At 48.4% G+C, this 15,954-nt stretch overlaps 6 protein-coding genes across 6 annotated transcripts; 1 reads left to right on the top strand and 5 right to left on the bottom strand.

Annotated features, from left to right (window-relative positions):
* Positions 1-245: 245 nt before the first annotated feature.
* On the bottom strand, positions 246-747 carry FPSE_00018 (uncharacterized protein; the record flags this gene model as incomplete). The annotated part of the gene is made up of 4 exons (XM_009253138.1): positions 246-277; positions 354-456; positions 526-673; positions 734-747. 4 exons carry the CDS (start codon positions 745-747, stop codon positions 246-248), a joined length of 297 nt encoding a protein of 98 aa, XP_009251413.1.
* An 828-nt stretch (positions 748-1,575) lies between these two features.
* On the bottom strand, positions 1,576-4,201 carry FPSE_00017 (uncharacterized protein; the record flags this gene model as incomplete). Its single annotated transcript, XM_009253137.1, has 3 exons — positions 1,576-1,753; positions 1,809-4,057; positions 4,136-4,201. The coding sequence occupies 3 exons, from the start codon at positions 4,199-4,201 to the stop codon at positions 1,576-1,578; spliced, it is 2,493 nt and encodes an 830-aa protein (XP_009251412.1).
* A 1,147-nt stretch (positions 4,202-5,348) lies between these two features.
* FPSE_00016 (uncharacterized protein) lies at positions 5,349-5,887 on the top strand (the record flags this gene model as incomplete). The annotated part of the gene is made up of 3 exons (XM_009253136.1): positions 5,349-5,362; positions 5,454-5,503; positions 5,571-5,887. 3 exons carry the CDS (start codon positions 5,349-5,351, stop codon positions 5,885-5,887), a joined length of 381 nt encoding a protein of 126 aa, XP_009251411.1.
* A 282-nt stretch (positions 5,888-6,169) lies between these two features.
* On the bottom strand, positions 6,170-6,934 carry FPSE_00015 (uncharacterized protein; the record flags this gene model as incomplete). The annotated part of the gene is made up of 1 exon (XM_009253135.1): positions 6,170-6,934. The coding sequence occupies one exon, from the start codon at positions 6,932-6,934 to the stop codon at positions 6,170-6,172; it is 765 nt and encodes a 254-aa protein (XP_009251410.1).
* Positions 6,935-7,846: 912 nt separating this feature from the next.
* FPSE_00014 (uncharacterized protein) lies at positions 7,847-12,121 on the bottom strand (the record flags this gene model as incomplete). Its single annotated transcript, XM_009253134.1, has 8 exons — positions 7,847-8,743; positions 8,797-8,860; positions 8,912-9,229; positions 9,285-9,939; positions 9,996-10,339; positions 10,909-11,292; positions 11,355-11,971; positions 12,023-12,121. The coding sequence occupies 8 exons, from the start codon at positions 12,119-12,121 to the stop codon at positions 7,847-7,849; spliced, it is 3,378 nt and encodes a 1,125-aa protein (XP_009251409.1).
* A 1,018-nt stretch (positions 12,122-13,139) lies between these two features.
* FPSE_00013 (uncharacterized protein) lies at positions 13,140-15,579 on the bottom strand (the record flags this gene model as incomplete). Its single annotated transcript, XM_009253133.1, has 5 exons — positions 13,140-13,273; positions 13,324-14,917; positions 14,973-15,221; positions 15,270-15,403; positions 15,459-15,579. 5 exons carry the CDS (start codon positions 15,577-15,579, stop codon positions 13,140-13,142), a joined length of 2,232 nt encoding a protein of 743 aa, XP_009251408.1.
* Positions 15,580-15,954: the final 375 nt, after the last annotated feature.

Below are 15,954 nucleotides of genomic sequence, written 5' to 3'. Positions count from 1 at the left end.
TCGACATGGGTGATGATGAATCAGTACATATCCAATTGTCACACCCAGCTCATCTTAGCATTAAATTATTCACAATGCTCAGCATATTGAAAAATAGGAAAAGAACAGCATTTCATTATCCATATCAGAAGCCAACGCCTCATGAGTCCTCCCTTTTTTGCCATCTCATCTTTGATGCAGTTCGACCTCTAAAAGTCTATCCCACATGGTTCGCTCTCTCTCTCTCATCCATCCACTTGAACCGCTCATTTCGCCTTGGCCTGTTGAGCAGCCGCTTCTGTAAAACACAAAATGTCAGTTCACCGGCCTTGCATGAAAAATCTTAGATAAATGAAGAGATCGAAAAAACTTACCTCTTCGGGTGGCGTCCTCGAGTAGCTGCGTGTCAACTGACGCACCAGGCAGGTGAACGTATCTCACGACCGAGCCTCTAATAAAGACATTCTTGACGGAGCTCTGCAAAACAATTCAGTTAATTCACCGCCGCTATATCATTGAACTGAGAAATCATGGGACTGCACGCACGAGATGGGGGTACTTAAGCTCCTCCACAACCTGAATGTCATCGAGCTTGATGTTGAGGTACTGATCCACACTCTTGAGAATGCCCTTGAGCTGAATATCGTTCTTGAGCTCAACAGTGACCTCGTGGTCAATAAGGGTCTTGAAAAAGCTATGTAGCAAAGAGCGTCAGCTTTGAGAACATGGGTGGGTGTTGGGTAGTGTGAGGTACCTGAAGAAGAGCATTGTGTCGGTGACTCTTTCACGATCGCAGCGCTTGTCTTGGACAGAATAAACGTAGTTTACGGGTATCTCTAAGGTATTGAGGTTCAGAATATCAGAGTTTCTGATAATTAATGGGCGTAGTCGTCGATGGAGGCTGTTTAGATCGTTGGTGGTGCAAGATCTCCATCATGATAGCGACTAGGTAAGGCGCTGATTGAGTATAGTCACGTGACCGATCATGGCTTGCAAGACCACGTCCAACCCTCAATACTTCTTGATCTACAGATGTCGTCCTTCTCTTTTGCAATTTAGTATAGTTATCCTCAGTATTTCGGTTCACTCAATAGCTAGTAAGTAACAGGAATGTTGGCCCAGGTTTTGAGTACTAAAATAAATGGCTAGAAGGCTGTTCAAAGGTAGTATAAGTTGGCCTACTAATTCGTCTCTTTACTTGTCCAACAGCCAACTTTCCTATTACCTTGAAAGATGGTTCTCAGTTCGGTGGGGGGACTGGTTCTTTTACAAAATCATGGTTTCAAATATCATGCCACAGGTCGCAGTGGAAACTAGCTGAGTGCAACACCTATGAATTATAGTCTTCAGCGCTTGAATTCATCGTCTGGCGCGGTAATTTACGTGGAGACTAGCAATAGCAAATATGTAATTCTACGCCTGTCCCCGAGTACCTTTCCCGCGTTCCTTTCCAACACTGCTGCAGTGTCCCATATTTACACCCATGCTTTGCAGATAAATAACAACCCTCTGCAATTTCAACGCCGTGCAAACCCGGGAAATGCCGATTCCTTTATTTCGTGATTCATGGGATTATGTGATGATAATCTGTACGTTTTATGCAACATAACGGTACAAAGATGGTGCGCCATCTTCATCAGGGCGTTCGAGGTATTCTCTGGCGATAAGATCTTCGATACGCTTTTTGATGAGGGAGACCTCAGGCTTGAAGCGACCCGACAGCTGGCTGAGAACTTCGCTGGTCAGCTGAGAATGAGAGAGCTCCTTTCGAGATCTAGGAAAGTTAGTGTCTGAAACTGAGCCGCAAAACAGGCATATGGAATGCATACTTCATGATTCTCACGATTGCTGCGTCAACAATGTGGGCTCTCGTCTGGTTGTTCTTTTCCTCAGTAGTCTTCCTCTCCGTCGTGTCTTCAACCTTTGACACTGCATTAATGATGGGTGCTTTGATTCGGATAGTCTTGCTTTGGAACGATGCGTTGAAGGTAAACTTGTCGCCCGGTTTGACTGATTTGTTGGCTGGATCCTTTAGCAGGACACGAGACTTGGGCGCTACCGCAATGGCCGTCAGCGTCCGCATGAGGTCCTGGTTTGAGATGTTCGTCTTGGCCTGAATCTCCTCAAATGTCAACGACTGATCATCTTCCAGATGGTTGAAAAGAAGCATGACGACCATGGCAAAGGTCGGCACGTTGATTTCATATCTGCGCTCTCGTGATAGAGGACCAGACTTCCCAGCAATGGCCGGGAAAGTGCACTTGATATCAGAGCTACCAGTTGTGCCAATCCAGGTAAGTTTGCGCCCATTACGATTAGTTAGGTAGAACTGCTCGAAGCTTGCCTGCAATCGGTCCAGCTCAGGTGGGTACGTGCAAGTAACGCGAGAACCGTCGCCAATCTGCGCGGTGCGTCCCATGACCTCGGGTGGCCAGTAGTTTGTGGTGAGAACGTTAATGTTGAGATCGATGGTCTTACTACCGTCTCCAACGCTGCGGATGTGATCACGGTAGCCGGTAGTAAGCTCCGTGGACGTGACCAGATCTCTGAACATGCCTTCGAATTTGCTGGTGAACTGTTGTCCAAGCTCCTGCTTCATCCGAGAGATGATTTGTTTCTCAACATCGTGGCTTTCGGACTTGCCATGAAGTAGTCGTCTAGCCAGATGTCTCTGGTAGTATGTTTGGAACAGATCCCTGTCTTGAAGGTATCTGATCAGAACAATGGCCTTTTCAAGAACAACATCCACCTCCGCTTCTGTCTTGCCCTTGATACCTCTTTTGAGGTTGTCGTCGATAAACAGGGAGACATATTCAGAGCTCCGATTGAACATGTTAATGAAGTCGGAAAAGCTCTTGGTCAGGGCGCTTTGGATGATGAGGTCGTCCTGGAAGCAACGGGTCCAGAGATTGTCAAACTTGTCCTTTAGACGAAGAACATCATCAACCCATTTTATTGCAGCAGCAGTCTGCTGCGCAGCGAGGTTCAAGGTCTTTGCCTTGTCGCCTTCGCCTTCTTCTCCATCACCTTGACCAGTCGAGAAGTCAGTGTTCTTCAGGACCTTTTCAATGTCTAAGCCAAGCTCAACCACACGGCGCTGTAGAATTTCCCGCAACGATGTCTTTGTAGAATCGACTCTAGAGACGAGCCTGTAGAGGATAGAGAGCTCTTCTACCTTGTCGTTGTCAATCATCCACTTCAAACCACTCCCTTCGAGTGCTAAAAACTCGCCCAGATGCTTGATTATAAGCTCTTGATCAATGGTCGACGTGACCTTTGGCAGTGTCTCCAGCTCTATTGTGGTTCCGCACCGATCGATCTCCTCATTCAGCCGCGTTTGGGTGTGTCGCAACCAGGCCCCGGCGTCCGATTCGCGTAGTAGCTTCTCGCATTCGGCGGCATAGTAGGCTTTGCTATTTTCAAGAAAACGGGGCTCGAAGACTGTGGAGTATAGCTTGTCGCTGTCTTTCTCGTCTTCGGTTTCGTAGAGACTGCTGAGCATTCGGGTGCAGCTTCGAATAAGATTTCTGTCTATGATATCTCCTTCGCGCTCCATGTTGATCTGCTCGAGGATAACCGATATCAGGACATCGATGACCTTGTGGTTGGTATTTAGGGATGATCGAAGGATATGCTCTCGGAACAACGCGATGGTGGTGGCGAAGATGGGGATTCGCTGTGCTTCAAGCTGGGTATAGCCACGGTCGAGGTACATCAGAATATCCGCCGTCATGTTCATAGACATGTTGTGGTCTTCCCATTTGTCGCGTAGACCTTTGAGGAATCTCTCCCCGGTCTGTCGCTTCTCGTGAATCGATCTGCTTCCGCTGTCAAGCAGACTCTTGCTGAATAGCTCTTTGATTTCAGGGATAACATGGTCGTTGAACCACTGTTCCTCAAAGCCTTTCACCTTTTCGTAGAGAAGCTCGCCTTTTTTCTTAAGGACGATTTTGTAGGCCGCTCGGTACAGTTCTTCGAAAGATAACTTGCTGCAGTTTTTCCTGTGGATGTCGTCGAGTGCTTCCCTAAGCATTTTCCAGCATACCTCAAAATCGGAACCCTCGCCAGACTCGGTGGCCTATATGCATAGTTGTCAGCCCGAACATCCAGCGCGCGCTGTGATACGAGGCTCTTGATCCTTCCGGGGTATACTTACACGCACAATACGACGAGGGGGTCTGATCCTCCCCCGAGTGCCAGCTCCTCCACGCCCCGAAATCATGATTGCTGCGAATACAAAATCTTGCCTGGCGACGTCGCCGAGTTGTTGTCTCTAAATAGGTACTAATGTTAACCTCCAAGTTTCAGGGCGTGAAAATGAGTACAAAGAATAGAAGTACAAATATTAGGTCTATATATGTACTTATCATAAACCAACTTACTGAATATCTGTTCGTAATACCCTTAGGGCTGTACAGAGCATAAAAAATAAAGTTGTCGAGAATGAACGAAGAGCTTCAGTGACCCTCTGATTGATCTGAAGGAGAAAGATGGTGGGGTAAATGAGGCAGCAGGTTACAGCTTCCAAGGCGGGGTGCGCAATGAATACTTCGCAAGAGGACAGCAGAAAGAAAACGTCTAGCGGAAAGAACTAAGGATTCCAACCCTGGGCCAGTCGAGAACAAAGGGGATGGAGAAATCCCCAGGCAAGAGGCAGGAGGCGAGCAATGAATGATGACATACTCAAGTTGGCGAGGCTGCAATTTATGGTTGCTTGTTCCCCAGCGTGCCTTGGTGAATGAACCGCGGGTCCTCTTATCGATAAGTGATCTTTTCCCCAATGGGCCACGATCAAAACAATTGTGGAGGCTCGTCCCAGGCCCTGCAGTTATAGGCCCCTAGGTCGGCTACTGTATCAAAAAAGTTGGCGGCTAGAGAGCATGGTAGACGAAACTAGTAGGTCACTGACCTCACAGTTTGGGTAAAACTTTTGGTTACTAATTTTTGAACCCAAAGCTCCTAGACCAACCTTTCTGTCACACAATAGAAGCCAAAGATGAAGACAATAGAGTATAAGGAATGCAACAGTAAATAATAGGATAGACAACTGGACAAGAGCTCTCCTACATCAAATTCAATGAAATTTCAATCGAATTTGTTTTCATTATATTTAATCTCGATATCTTGATGTTCAAAGCTTTGGGTCGAGGTTGGCATCCTTACTAACTTTCGAGATCACGTGCTGTTGCAGAAGCTCCGAACCTCGATTTTTCCGACCGACAGTTCAGGCGGTCGTGGTAGCCAGCCTCTCAGCCTCACGCCGAATCGATTTCACGACGACGCGCCCATTAAACTCCTACTTCACCACCACCACCACCAACACATTCCGCGAGTATTTCAAAGCGCATAATTCTTCCCAAGTCGCCAAGATGAAGCTCGTCAGGTACGGACAATTCCCACCCTTTGCGCTGCACCTGATTTGTGCTGAGCTTCTTTTTCAACTTGGAGCTTTTGGGCTAACTTGATTCTCCTAGATTCCTCATGAAATGCGCCAACGAGACGGTGACAATTGAGTTGAAAAATGGTACACAAAGCCCAACCCTTATCTTTTGAGCTTGTAGGAATGTAGCAGCACGCTAACTCGTTCTCAGGAACCATCATCCACGGCACAATCTCCTCCGTCTCCCCCCAGATGAACACGGCTCTTCGCAACGTCAAGATGACCATCAAGGGTCAGGAGCCCATCTCCCTCGAGACCATGAACATTCGAGGTTCTACAATCCGATACTTTATCCTTCCCGACTCACTACCTCTCGATACACTACTCATTGACGACGCGCCCAAGCCCAAGAACAAGGCCCGCAAGGAGGCAGCAGACCGTGGTGCCCGAGGAGGACGAGGTAGAGGCGGTCCCAGGGGACGTGGACGCGGCGGCGGCGGTGGTCGCGGCCGCGGAGGACGACCTTAGAAGCAACAACGCAGGAACAGATAGGAGGCCAGGCGAGAAAGGAGAGAAGGAGGATGGAAGCGTAAAGGCGCATCGTTCGTGGAGTGGCTACGATATCGAGATGATATCACATTTTAAATGGAACTTGGCGTTCGGGTTGTTTAGCCATAAAAACTGTATGAATCTGAATCCTCTTGGGGTGGGTATCGCCTTTTGGTAGGTATGGAAAGATATCTGAATACATGCATGCTCTTACAAGCCTCAAAGTCATGGCAGCAACCCTTTTTTTCTATATCTTCTTTTTTATTCCGCAGCACTCACATAGTCTCGCCATATCCGCACGATCTGCAGCTTCTCCCATCCGGCCTGCTTGCCACTTGTGCCAACAGTTTGAGCCCGCCATCCAGGTCCAAATGCCTCGATCCGACTCTTGACTTGGTCAGGCTTGTTTTGTGCGCATAAGAGGAGATAGGCACAACCACGACGGGATAGAGTTCGTGGCAATGCCTCAATCAGCCTGTCTGTTGTCTCCATGCCGTCGACACCGCCTGCGTATGACAAAGCCAGGAGGTATGAGTCGTCATCAAATGAGGTCTTTGCGGTAACTCCCAAGTCGTCTGCAACAAACGTGTCTGGCCTGGCGGGCATCTCAGGTGTTGGCACATATGGGGGGTTGAAGATGAGGACATCAATGGCGCCCTCACACAACGAGGTTGTGAGATCTCCCATACACGAGCCCAAGTACGAGGCATGAGTATCAGGATTGTCAGACTCTGCCTTTGCTACAGTCCCGACAGTCGCGCGGCATGCAAACGCATTCATGTCAACTCCAGCTGTGAGGACCTGGCGTGTGCCAAAGAGCTTTTGTGCATGCGCATGCACAAAGGCGAGGACAACCCCTGAGCCTGTACCGACCTCCACCACTAAAGGCGCAGCATCTGGGAAGGCATTATGTAGATACTCGGTCTCAGAAGCGGACGAGAGTGTGTCTAAAAGGAGATACGAGTCTTCAGCTGGTTCGTAGACCCGCTCATATGGGACGTGAGAAGTATCTGGTGTGGGAAGCATGATGTGCGGCGCGGAATGGGTAAAGATGATGTGGTTGTGGTGAGACTTCATGGATTTACAGCCGGAAAACTTGTGATGGCTCCGTGTGGACATGGCACGTGATATATCTAGCTAAAGCATGTGAGGCTAAAGGATAGATGGTAACAGGACCCAGATGTGAATCAAATTAAAAGGCAGTTGAACTCGTGATGGATCAGTAGATATGAAGGGTGGTTAACGTGGTATGGCATTCAATAGGGAGAGACCTGCTGTCCATAATCGATGTTGTTCTCGTATGTCAACCTTGAATAAACCACTTAGACCAAACGTCTTGTCGAATCCGCTCACAAAACCCATTCATCACCACAGTCCCTTATTGAATCACACACTTCATTTCACAACCCCAATCATCTCTTCCTGGTCCGACTCCCCATTTGATTCCCCATCCCATAGCCTCCACCATCCGAACCAAGTTGCGATCGTATACGCCGTGCAGTTGGCATCGCGGACAGGGCTGGCTCTTTGTGTTGTAAAACTTGGGCGGATCTTTGGCTGTGCCGTCGCAAAAGGTCGGGCAGGTGTTGAGGCCTATGTAAGGCATGCAGGGCTCTGTGAGGACGACCCAGGTGTGTTTGCATTTTTTATGCTTGAAGTAGGTGACTGCACACATATTGCGAGTCCCAGCTTGGAATTCGATGTCAAGTATCAAGAGAGGAGATTTGGTGGATTTGGGCGTAGAAGCAAAACGCGAATGCTTTTATTATTTTGTAAAGGTTTGCGGTTTGGTGGTGTAGAGGAAATTTGTTTCTGGCAGCGCTACTGAATCAGTGTTGGAACAATACCAAGCGAATAAAATGCAAAAGCTGCCTAGCTGTCCAGTACTCGTTACAAGCGTATTTCTAACATGTAATCAGACCTAACCTTGCGTAATGCTCATGACTCTTGGTCTTCCACTCTTCTAAATGAGGACTCTGCCGTGTTCTCCCCTCTCAATGTGCCGCTCTCCTCCAGCTCCGAGTCACTGATGGCGTCGTCAATAGATGGTACTAGGCGCGACAGCATAGCCTCCATGCGCCGTATCGACTTTTCCATTTTAGCCAATCGATCTGATGTCCCCTCAAACATATCATTTTCGGAGAAAGATCCACGTAGTTTCTGTGGTGGAATGCCTGGGAACATGGAGTCTCGTCTCGATGGGCGTCGGCCTCCAGGATCAGGACGAGCGTGGGCGTGGGCTTGAGGTTCAGGATTCCGCGGCTCTATCTCATTTGTAGCTCCACGCGTGAACTGGCGACGGATGAGATGGTGAGTGAGGTCATCGTCGACAGCGATATCGTCGTGTACGGTGTCAGGTGGTGGGACTTGGAACACAGCACGTAGATCTCGATGGACCGTCAACCGCCATTTCTTCCAGAACTGGCTCTTGGTCGGCGGCGGAGCTTTGATCTCGCTAGGGTCCTCAATTGTATGGGCAGGCCAGAGCAAGCGACGCTCAGCAACGGCGATGATAAGAAGCAGGGGCAGATTCAAGATCTTGACGGCTGCAACGTGAATCTTGTGGAACCAGCGCGGGCTTACAACAAATTTGAGAGGGACGAACAAGAACACAGCAAGGATATTGAAGGGGGGTTGGTATGCAAACACAGCGTCTGCTTTGACGCCTTCGAGGGTGAGCACAGCTCGTCGGAAGCTGATCTCTTGTATAGCGTTTGCAGAGATGTTACTGAAGGTGTTGGATAACATGGAGACCAGGATGGTAAGGAAGAGGGTGTTGCCTAAGAAAGCAAACGCAACCATAACACTGGGTCCCAACAGCCAGTGGAACTCGGTCTGGAAGAGATCAATTAGCAATTAGCAAAGTAAAGGGAGCAACAATTACTTACTGATCGTTGGATACCCGTGCCATCTAACCCAAACCAGATGTATATCATCCATTTCGATATTGTCCTAGTACACGTTAGTATCACGTTGCACACTGAGCGACACAATGAAACATACAGAATAGGGTGTGCTCCCTCGCCAAGCCAAAGTAGAGAAAGCAAGAAGCCCAAGAAGCACCAGGCGGAGAGGGCTGTAAGGAAGAAAAAGTCGGCCACCATTGATCTGAGAGACAAGAATACCAAGTTGTCGCTGAGCAGGTTAAAAGCCAGACGTGGAACTAGTACGGGAGCTGCGAGCGCAAGCACATCAAATGCTTGCTCGTCCAAGTTGGTATCGCCCAATTTCCAACCTAGGAATCGTAGGACGAGATATCCCCAGTAAATGAGGATAAAGGTTACATCGAGGAATGACCAGAGGTTTTGGGTATACACATTCCTATTGATAGATGTGTTAGTAATACTGAAAGAACAGAGGCGATGTCGAAACATACCATCCGTGTGCCAAAATAGTAGCAAACTGATCCAATCCCCATCCAAAGGCAAAGATGGAAAAAGCAGCTTCAGTTGGCCCATAGCGGTTCTTCCTTCTAAGAACCATGACCGCAACGTAGAGAGCGAGCAGCGTGGCAAATTGGATGGACTCGAGAACATTCCGGGTACGAGGGACGATCAGACGGTACTGGTTGAGGAGGGGCGAGTCGCGAGGGTCATAGATAGAGATGGGCTTCAGCTTGTAGTGATCGGGGATGATGTCCCAGAACGTCGAAGGAGTATAAACAATTCGACCTTCGTAGATTGCGTTGACGACCTTTTCACAAGTCGCTGAGCTGAGGAAGTGCTTGCTCTCTGTGACGATGGCAATCTCTAAAGAGGGCAGTGTCTTATAATCAACCCAGGAAGTTGTCCTTTCTGCCTCGTCCCGAATCTCGTCAGGGGCATTCTGGAAGGGTTCGAAGCCTGCAACGAGGATATGAGCGAGTAAGAGGAGGCCGTCGTGGCCGTCATCGTGCATTTCACCAAAGCGGCGTAGGATGCGCGTAGCAATGAGCTCACATAGAGTGGCACGGGTGAAGTTAACATTGTGGCGATTGTTCAGGTGAGATTGCTCATCCAGGAACTGTGCACGATTGACCAGCAAGCAGTAGACTGAAGTGGTTAGTAAAGGGTATCTACAGTCCAATCTTCACTTGTCTTTGTCTTACTGATAGAAATGTCGTTGAGGCCGAAGAACTTATCAACCAGTGGCCGGACGACTGTCACATTAATTCTCAGGTCCTGCAGCTGGGCGAGGCTCAGGTAATCCTCAACGACGCTGATGATATCGCGACGGATACGATGAATGTTGGTATACACGGGCAAATGGCTATGGGGGTCTGTCATGCAGCTATACAGGGCTTCGCGGTTCTCTGGGCCGACGCCAGTACTGAGCCTACTCGGTAACAAAGGACGGCGTTCATCCGCTGAAGGGTCCGGCAATGTGATGCGCCGGCGAGTATTGCCCGCCATGAATTGAGGCGTCCAGTGAGTGAGTAAGTCAATGTAATGTCTAGGTCATAAGGAGTAGTAGGTTGGTAAATAGGACTAGGACCAGGACTAGGACCAGGCTCAATTGTATTGAAGGATGTCGCGTTGTCGGGGGGGTTTTAGTTAAGTTAAATCAAGTTTTGGCCCTTTTTAGCGTTAGCGAGCGATAAGCTTGATTGATGCCCGCTGCTGTGTTGTAAAACGATCCTCCAAAAGATTCGCGCTATGGGGCATGTATAAAAGTGTCTATCATCAGTTGGCGGTGAAGACAAGATGGAGTTTAATTGACCAATCTGAAAAACGAATTAAAGTCATGTTATCAAGGGAAAATGTGTTGATCGCAAAGTCTAACGTCATAAGCTCTCGACTCCTGGCTATTGGATTTCCATGTTTCAGATTTGAACCTTGGGGTGTTGCAACCCAAAACACCAGCCACCACTTCATAGATACGAGAATAGTAGCCAGACTCAAGTACACAGCAGGGGACTTTGTAACCTGTAGCTGCAGTGGCACAATCATGTACTCAAGACAACCGTACGAGGCATCAAAGCAAACATCATACATTACGCTGTGATACAATAAACATCCTACAACTTTGCCACAGTCTCATCAGCGCCAGCCTCTTGAGCCAGAGCCCAGGCAAACTCGGCCAACAATCCCCTCGTCTCAGCATGCTGTCTCGCCTTTTCACTGCTCGCCTGCCTAAGCGCATAACGCGCTGCAATGCCCTGACACACACCCGCCAGCTTCCAGATGCTAAATGACATGCCCCACGGCACCTCCGGCCGAGCGTCATAGCCACTTTCCTCTGCGTACCACTTTAGGATCTTCTCCGGCTGCGGAAGACCATCCGTCTTGTCGGGGAGGAATCCTGATGCGTCGTATGGAATTACACCGGGGGACCTGGCCGAATAGAAATTGGTGAGAAAGTTGCAGATGTCAGAGAGAGGATGACCAATGGTAGACATTTCCCAACTATAAGTATCGTTAGTATCGCCAATCTCATGGTAGGTATAATAAAGGAAGGGAAAGCATACTCCAATATTCCAATCACTCTCGGCTCCGTCTTGTGAAACACCAGATTGTCAATCTTGTAATCGCCATGCACAAGCGTTGCCCGATCCTTGGGCTGGTGTCGCTCATTCTTAAAGAAACGCACAGTCTCTTCAAAGTGCGGCAACTTCCCAACTGGTTCCTTGGTCTCGATATCGACAGCCTTTTCCTGGTTTCCGCAAATCGTCACCCAAGTATTGATCTGTCGAGGATAGAAACCCGACGGTTTACCAAACTTCTCCAACCCAACCTTCTTGTAATCAACTGCATGGAACCGAGCCAGGGTTAACACAGCATCGCGCCACATGGCCTCACGCTCTACAGGCTCTACGCCAGGCATCGTGAAGTCCTCAAAAATACGGCCATCGAGAAACTCCATGATATAAAATGGTGTTCCGATAACTGAGTCATCCTCGCATAAGCAGTACGTCTTGGGGACAGCGACATCTGTATTCTCGAGAGCATGCATGATGCGGTACTCGCGCTCAACTTTGTGAGCTGTCTTGGAGAGAAGCTTTCCAGGTGGCTTCTTGCGCATCACGAAACGCTGGCCATCGGAAGTGGTGATTTGATATGTTGGGTTGGACTGACCAAAGCCAAACTAGTCTGGTGTGAGATGTAGTTTCATGTATAGGGACAAATGGCCACTCACTTGTTTGAGGTCAATTGGTGTTTTGATCTCAGGTACATTTTCAGAAATGAACTTCTCCAGCGCCGCCTCGTCGACGGGCTGCCGAATCCTGCCAGCCATGAGAACAAATTGATATGAAAGTCGACAAGATAGAGATGGCTGAATGTTCGATGAACAATTACGCGTTTACTTATAATGAACAGAAATGTAGCGAGGTGTTAAATGGCAAATTATTGAAATGTAGTTTCGCGAATGAAAGAGAGAAAGAAAGATGTCAACTACCACTCCGTAAGAAAGTCAACATTCAGCCCAAGGTTGCAATATGAGATGCCGAGGTTCATGTCTGGGGGATACCGTAACTAATTAGCTCCTAGCCTCTGCAGCTCATGCGGCCCCTCTTCCCCAATGTGTCTCCACAATCCCCAGTTCCGTCCCTCGGTTCATGCATTCCCTGTTAACAGTATCGACTTTCAGCTACATAGTACAGAGTAGGCACTGAATATAAAATGATTTCACTCCATCAACCAACACAATCAGATCATCACGCAATCGGTAAGCATATCACAACAACTTTCAACTTCATGCTATAAACATTGAGATCCTTCCTTCATTATCAGGAAACCCGAAGCCTCTTTGGCCCAAGTATGTCATCCCCCCAGTCATTCCCATTCCCATTCCCCATACCCCTACTGGGTTCGATCCGTCTCTTAACAAACTATCGGCATGCACACATAATCGAGGCGCCATATACAAGCTCCCACCACGGACCAGCCGAAGCAGAATACCGCCATTCAAGAAACAAGCAAACGGTATATAAAAGAGTATTCCTCCCTGCTCCCTCCCTGTCTTACACCCTCGCCGACACAATACATGATATGGAGTAAAACACTCATGCCCAACAAGAAAAACCCAGACAAATGAAACGAACAAGGGAAACCATGGTGACAAGCCCTCCAAATAGCTATGTGGCCCAGGGTCAAGAGAGCAGAAAATTCCGTGGTATCAGTATCCATAACGCCAAGCCCTTCCGTCTGATGTGGTCGTAGTACATGGATCAATATATGTCGAGATGTTTTTGTGGTCTAGAGTCGTATTGTCGTTATAGATCATTTACCAGCCCTTCTTGCGAGCGAAGCGCTTATTTCAACAATGCCAACACCTTTGGTACGTTGAACTGCACGTATTCCAGGTCAAGGTCATCTTGGTTATCTTTCTGCATTTCAAGCAAATCATCCAGCTTGAGATCCAACTCGAGCAATCCTCTGTTGCGGCCTGTCTCGGGTTAGTGTTATTACGCATGACTGGATTCCGGTGCAACTTACCCTTGTAGTGCAACGAGATAACAAATGTTCCCGGCAATGGACTAGTGAAGTTGAAGTAGATGTTGGCCCGTCTGTTATCGGGAACATTACTCTTCTGAATGACACCCTCCTTCTCGAGTTGCTGATGAGTGAACTTGTATGGACCAAGAACTTGCTGCTTCTGCTGCTTTCTCTTGGTACCCTCACTTTGTGATCGGACGTTGTGCAGGTAGCTCTTGTAAGTCTCAAGCTGTCCGTTGAGATACACGTTGTGGTCACGGATGGTCTTGTAGACCTCCTGCAACTTCGAGGTTTCCGCGATCACACCTTCCTTCAGGGAGCCAAGATGCTGAAGCTCTTGCTCAACTTCGTCGCGGAGGAGGCTAAACTGGTCGGTTTTGTCTATAACATGCATTTCCTGAAGCTGAGAAAGCAATTCCATGGCACGGATACCCTTGCGCACCATCACTGCATCACTGCGGTTTGTGGCTGCAGCATCAGCAATGCGTTCCAGCCGTAGCGGACGCCTGGCTACGCCACTCGTTGATGGAATCGATCGCATGACTTGGACGAAAATCGACTTGGCTTCCATGAAATACACTTCCTCTTGGGTAATATCCAAAGCCGCCGTAAGATCACCAATGGCTGATTCCCAACGACTGAACAAGGGCAAGTTGATGACTCTGTTCTCTTTGCGTGGTAGCTGAGGAGGTGATGATCCTAGTTCCGACATGATAATGGCGAGATGCGAATTGTCATCCTTCCACAGTTCGCTATGGTGCTTGTCGATCAGCGAGTGCATGGCATAAACTTCATTGAGAGTGATCTCAAGCTCGAGGTCCTTCTTTGAAAGAGCGACGTAGTTGTCCATCTCGAGACTCTCGTAGAAGTCCTGTACTTCGCAAAGATCAATCATGAATTTGTTGATCCTGTCCTTGTTCTGGTGGATGAACGGCTGGAGCTTAGCCATGTACGGCTCCTTGGCGTATGATGGCTTGTTCGCAAGGTTCTGAAGCATCTTGGCGATATAAGTCAGAGTTCGTCGAGGTCGCTCGGCCGGGGTTCCATCGATAAGCATGTACGACTTGGGAGTAACAATCGCAGGGTTGATAAAGCGCAGGAAGAAGAATCCGCCGATTAAAGTACAGATGACCTGGTCATTAGCATCAGGATACTTGCGTTTAGTCAAGCTCCTAATCTGCTTGCAAATCCAGCGGATACCATAAGGCGCTTCCTCGAGGCCCTCGATGATGGTGGTCAAGAAGCCATTAGCAATCTCGGTCAACATAGTCAGGCGGGGCTCGATGATGGCCTGGACCTGGGGGTTCTCAGCAGCCTGCTCGCCCGTGATTCCCTTGGGAAGATGAGGGGGCAGTTGGCCAGTATCCTCCTCAATCTGTTCGATCATTCGCTCATAAACTTTGAGCGGGTTGATTTCGAGATCAAGATCCTTCAATTCGATCAAGCCATTGATTCTATCAGCAAGTACCGACTTGAGGAAACTTTGACCAGGTCCTCTTCGAGTGTATGTTGTCATCATTCGGGAAACGGGTGTGTTGGCGCGAAGCAAGGAGGAGTAGTCGGGAGTGTTGTCGAATTGATATGTCAAAACGGACTAAACTTGTGAGAATTCATTCAATAGCTTAATGTGCGATGACTTCTAAACGTACCTGAAACATAGTAAGAAGAAGATGTTCTTCACGACTCTCGTATTGGTTTCCGTAGATGGTGAACATGACTGTCTGAAGCAGTGAGTCAATCTCGGACATGGAAACCAATCTGCAAAGATGAGCAATATGTCTAGGCTCAGACTGCAGAAGAAAGAGAAGGTTTCCGTATTTTTGCGTCTTATCGTCGTTTGGGAAACCACCCTGCTGCATTTCAAGAGCATCTTCAAGATGGCTGGCGACTTCATTTTGCTAGTGGCTTGTGAGAATTCGTTCATTCAATTGTCAAAGTAAGCGTACCTCTTCCAAAGCCATACGGTTCTGGATAAGCAGTGCGATTCGGGAGTCCAGGTACCGAACATCCTTCTCCAAGACGAAGTTCTTCTTGGATTGTGATGAAATTTTCGATTTGAGATCTCGCAACGACTTTTGAGCTAGAAGGGGAGTCAGTGGCTCAATTTCTCACCATGCAGAATGGCTGGCACCTACCTTTGGCAAGTTCATCTTCGATTTGGAGGTCTCCTTCATTGGCAGAAATCGACATATACAATGCCGACATAGAATAGCGCTTCGACTGGCGCGCAGAGCGCGAACCGTCGTAGGAAGACATGGTGTTCTGGCGTGATATGGGCTGGAAGGAAGAGGAGGAGGCGGTAGAAGCTCGAGATGGTGTTTGTAACATGACTGACATAGTGTGTCTGCTACAATTCGGGAGGGACAAGGTTCAGGCTCATATGCCTGTTGAAACCCAGATAGGGCTTCGTTATTACAGTCGTACTGAGCTAATGTTACTCAGCTGCCCCAGACAGTCGAAGGCGTGCCAGTTTGTTCTGACTGTGAGTCGAGACAGAATCCGTTGGTGGTAATGAGACAAGTCGTCGAGTGGTGGCGGGTAGCCAGGCGTGTGGACAGCGATGCCTGTCTATGTGTTGATGGACTGCAGCAATACGATCAAAAGGGCGGAAAAGAATCGATCTTGCGACAA

The sequence above is a fragment of the Fusarium pseudograminearum genome, chromosome 1 (assembly GCF_000303195.2).
Source record: "Fusarium pseudograminearum CS3096 chromosome 1, whole genome shotgun sequence".
Lineage (NCBI taxonomy): Eukaryota > Fungi > Ascomycota > Sordariomycetes > Hypocreales > Nectriaceae > Fusarium > Fusarium pseudograminearum.
The sequence above is the reverse complement of the archived record's forward strand: the minus strand, read 5'-3'. Positions and strand labels throughout refer to the sequence as shown.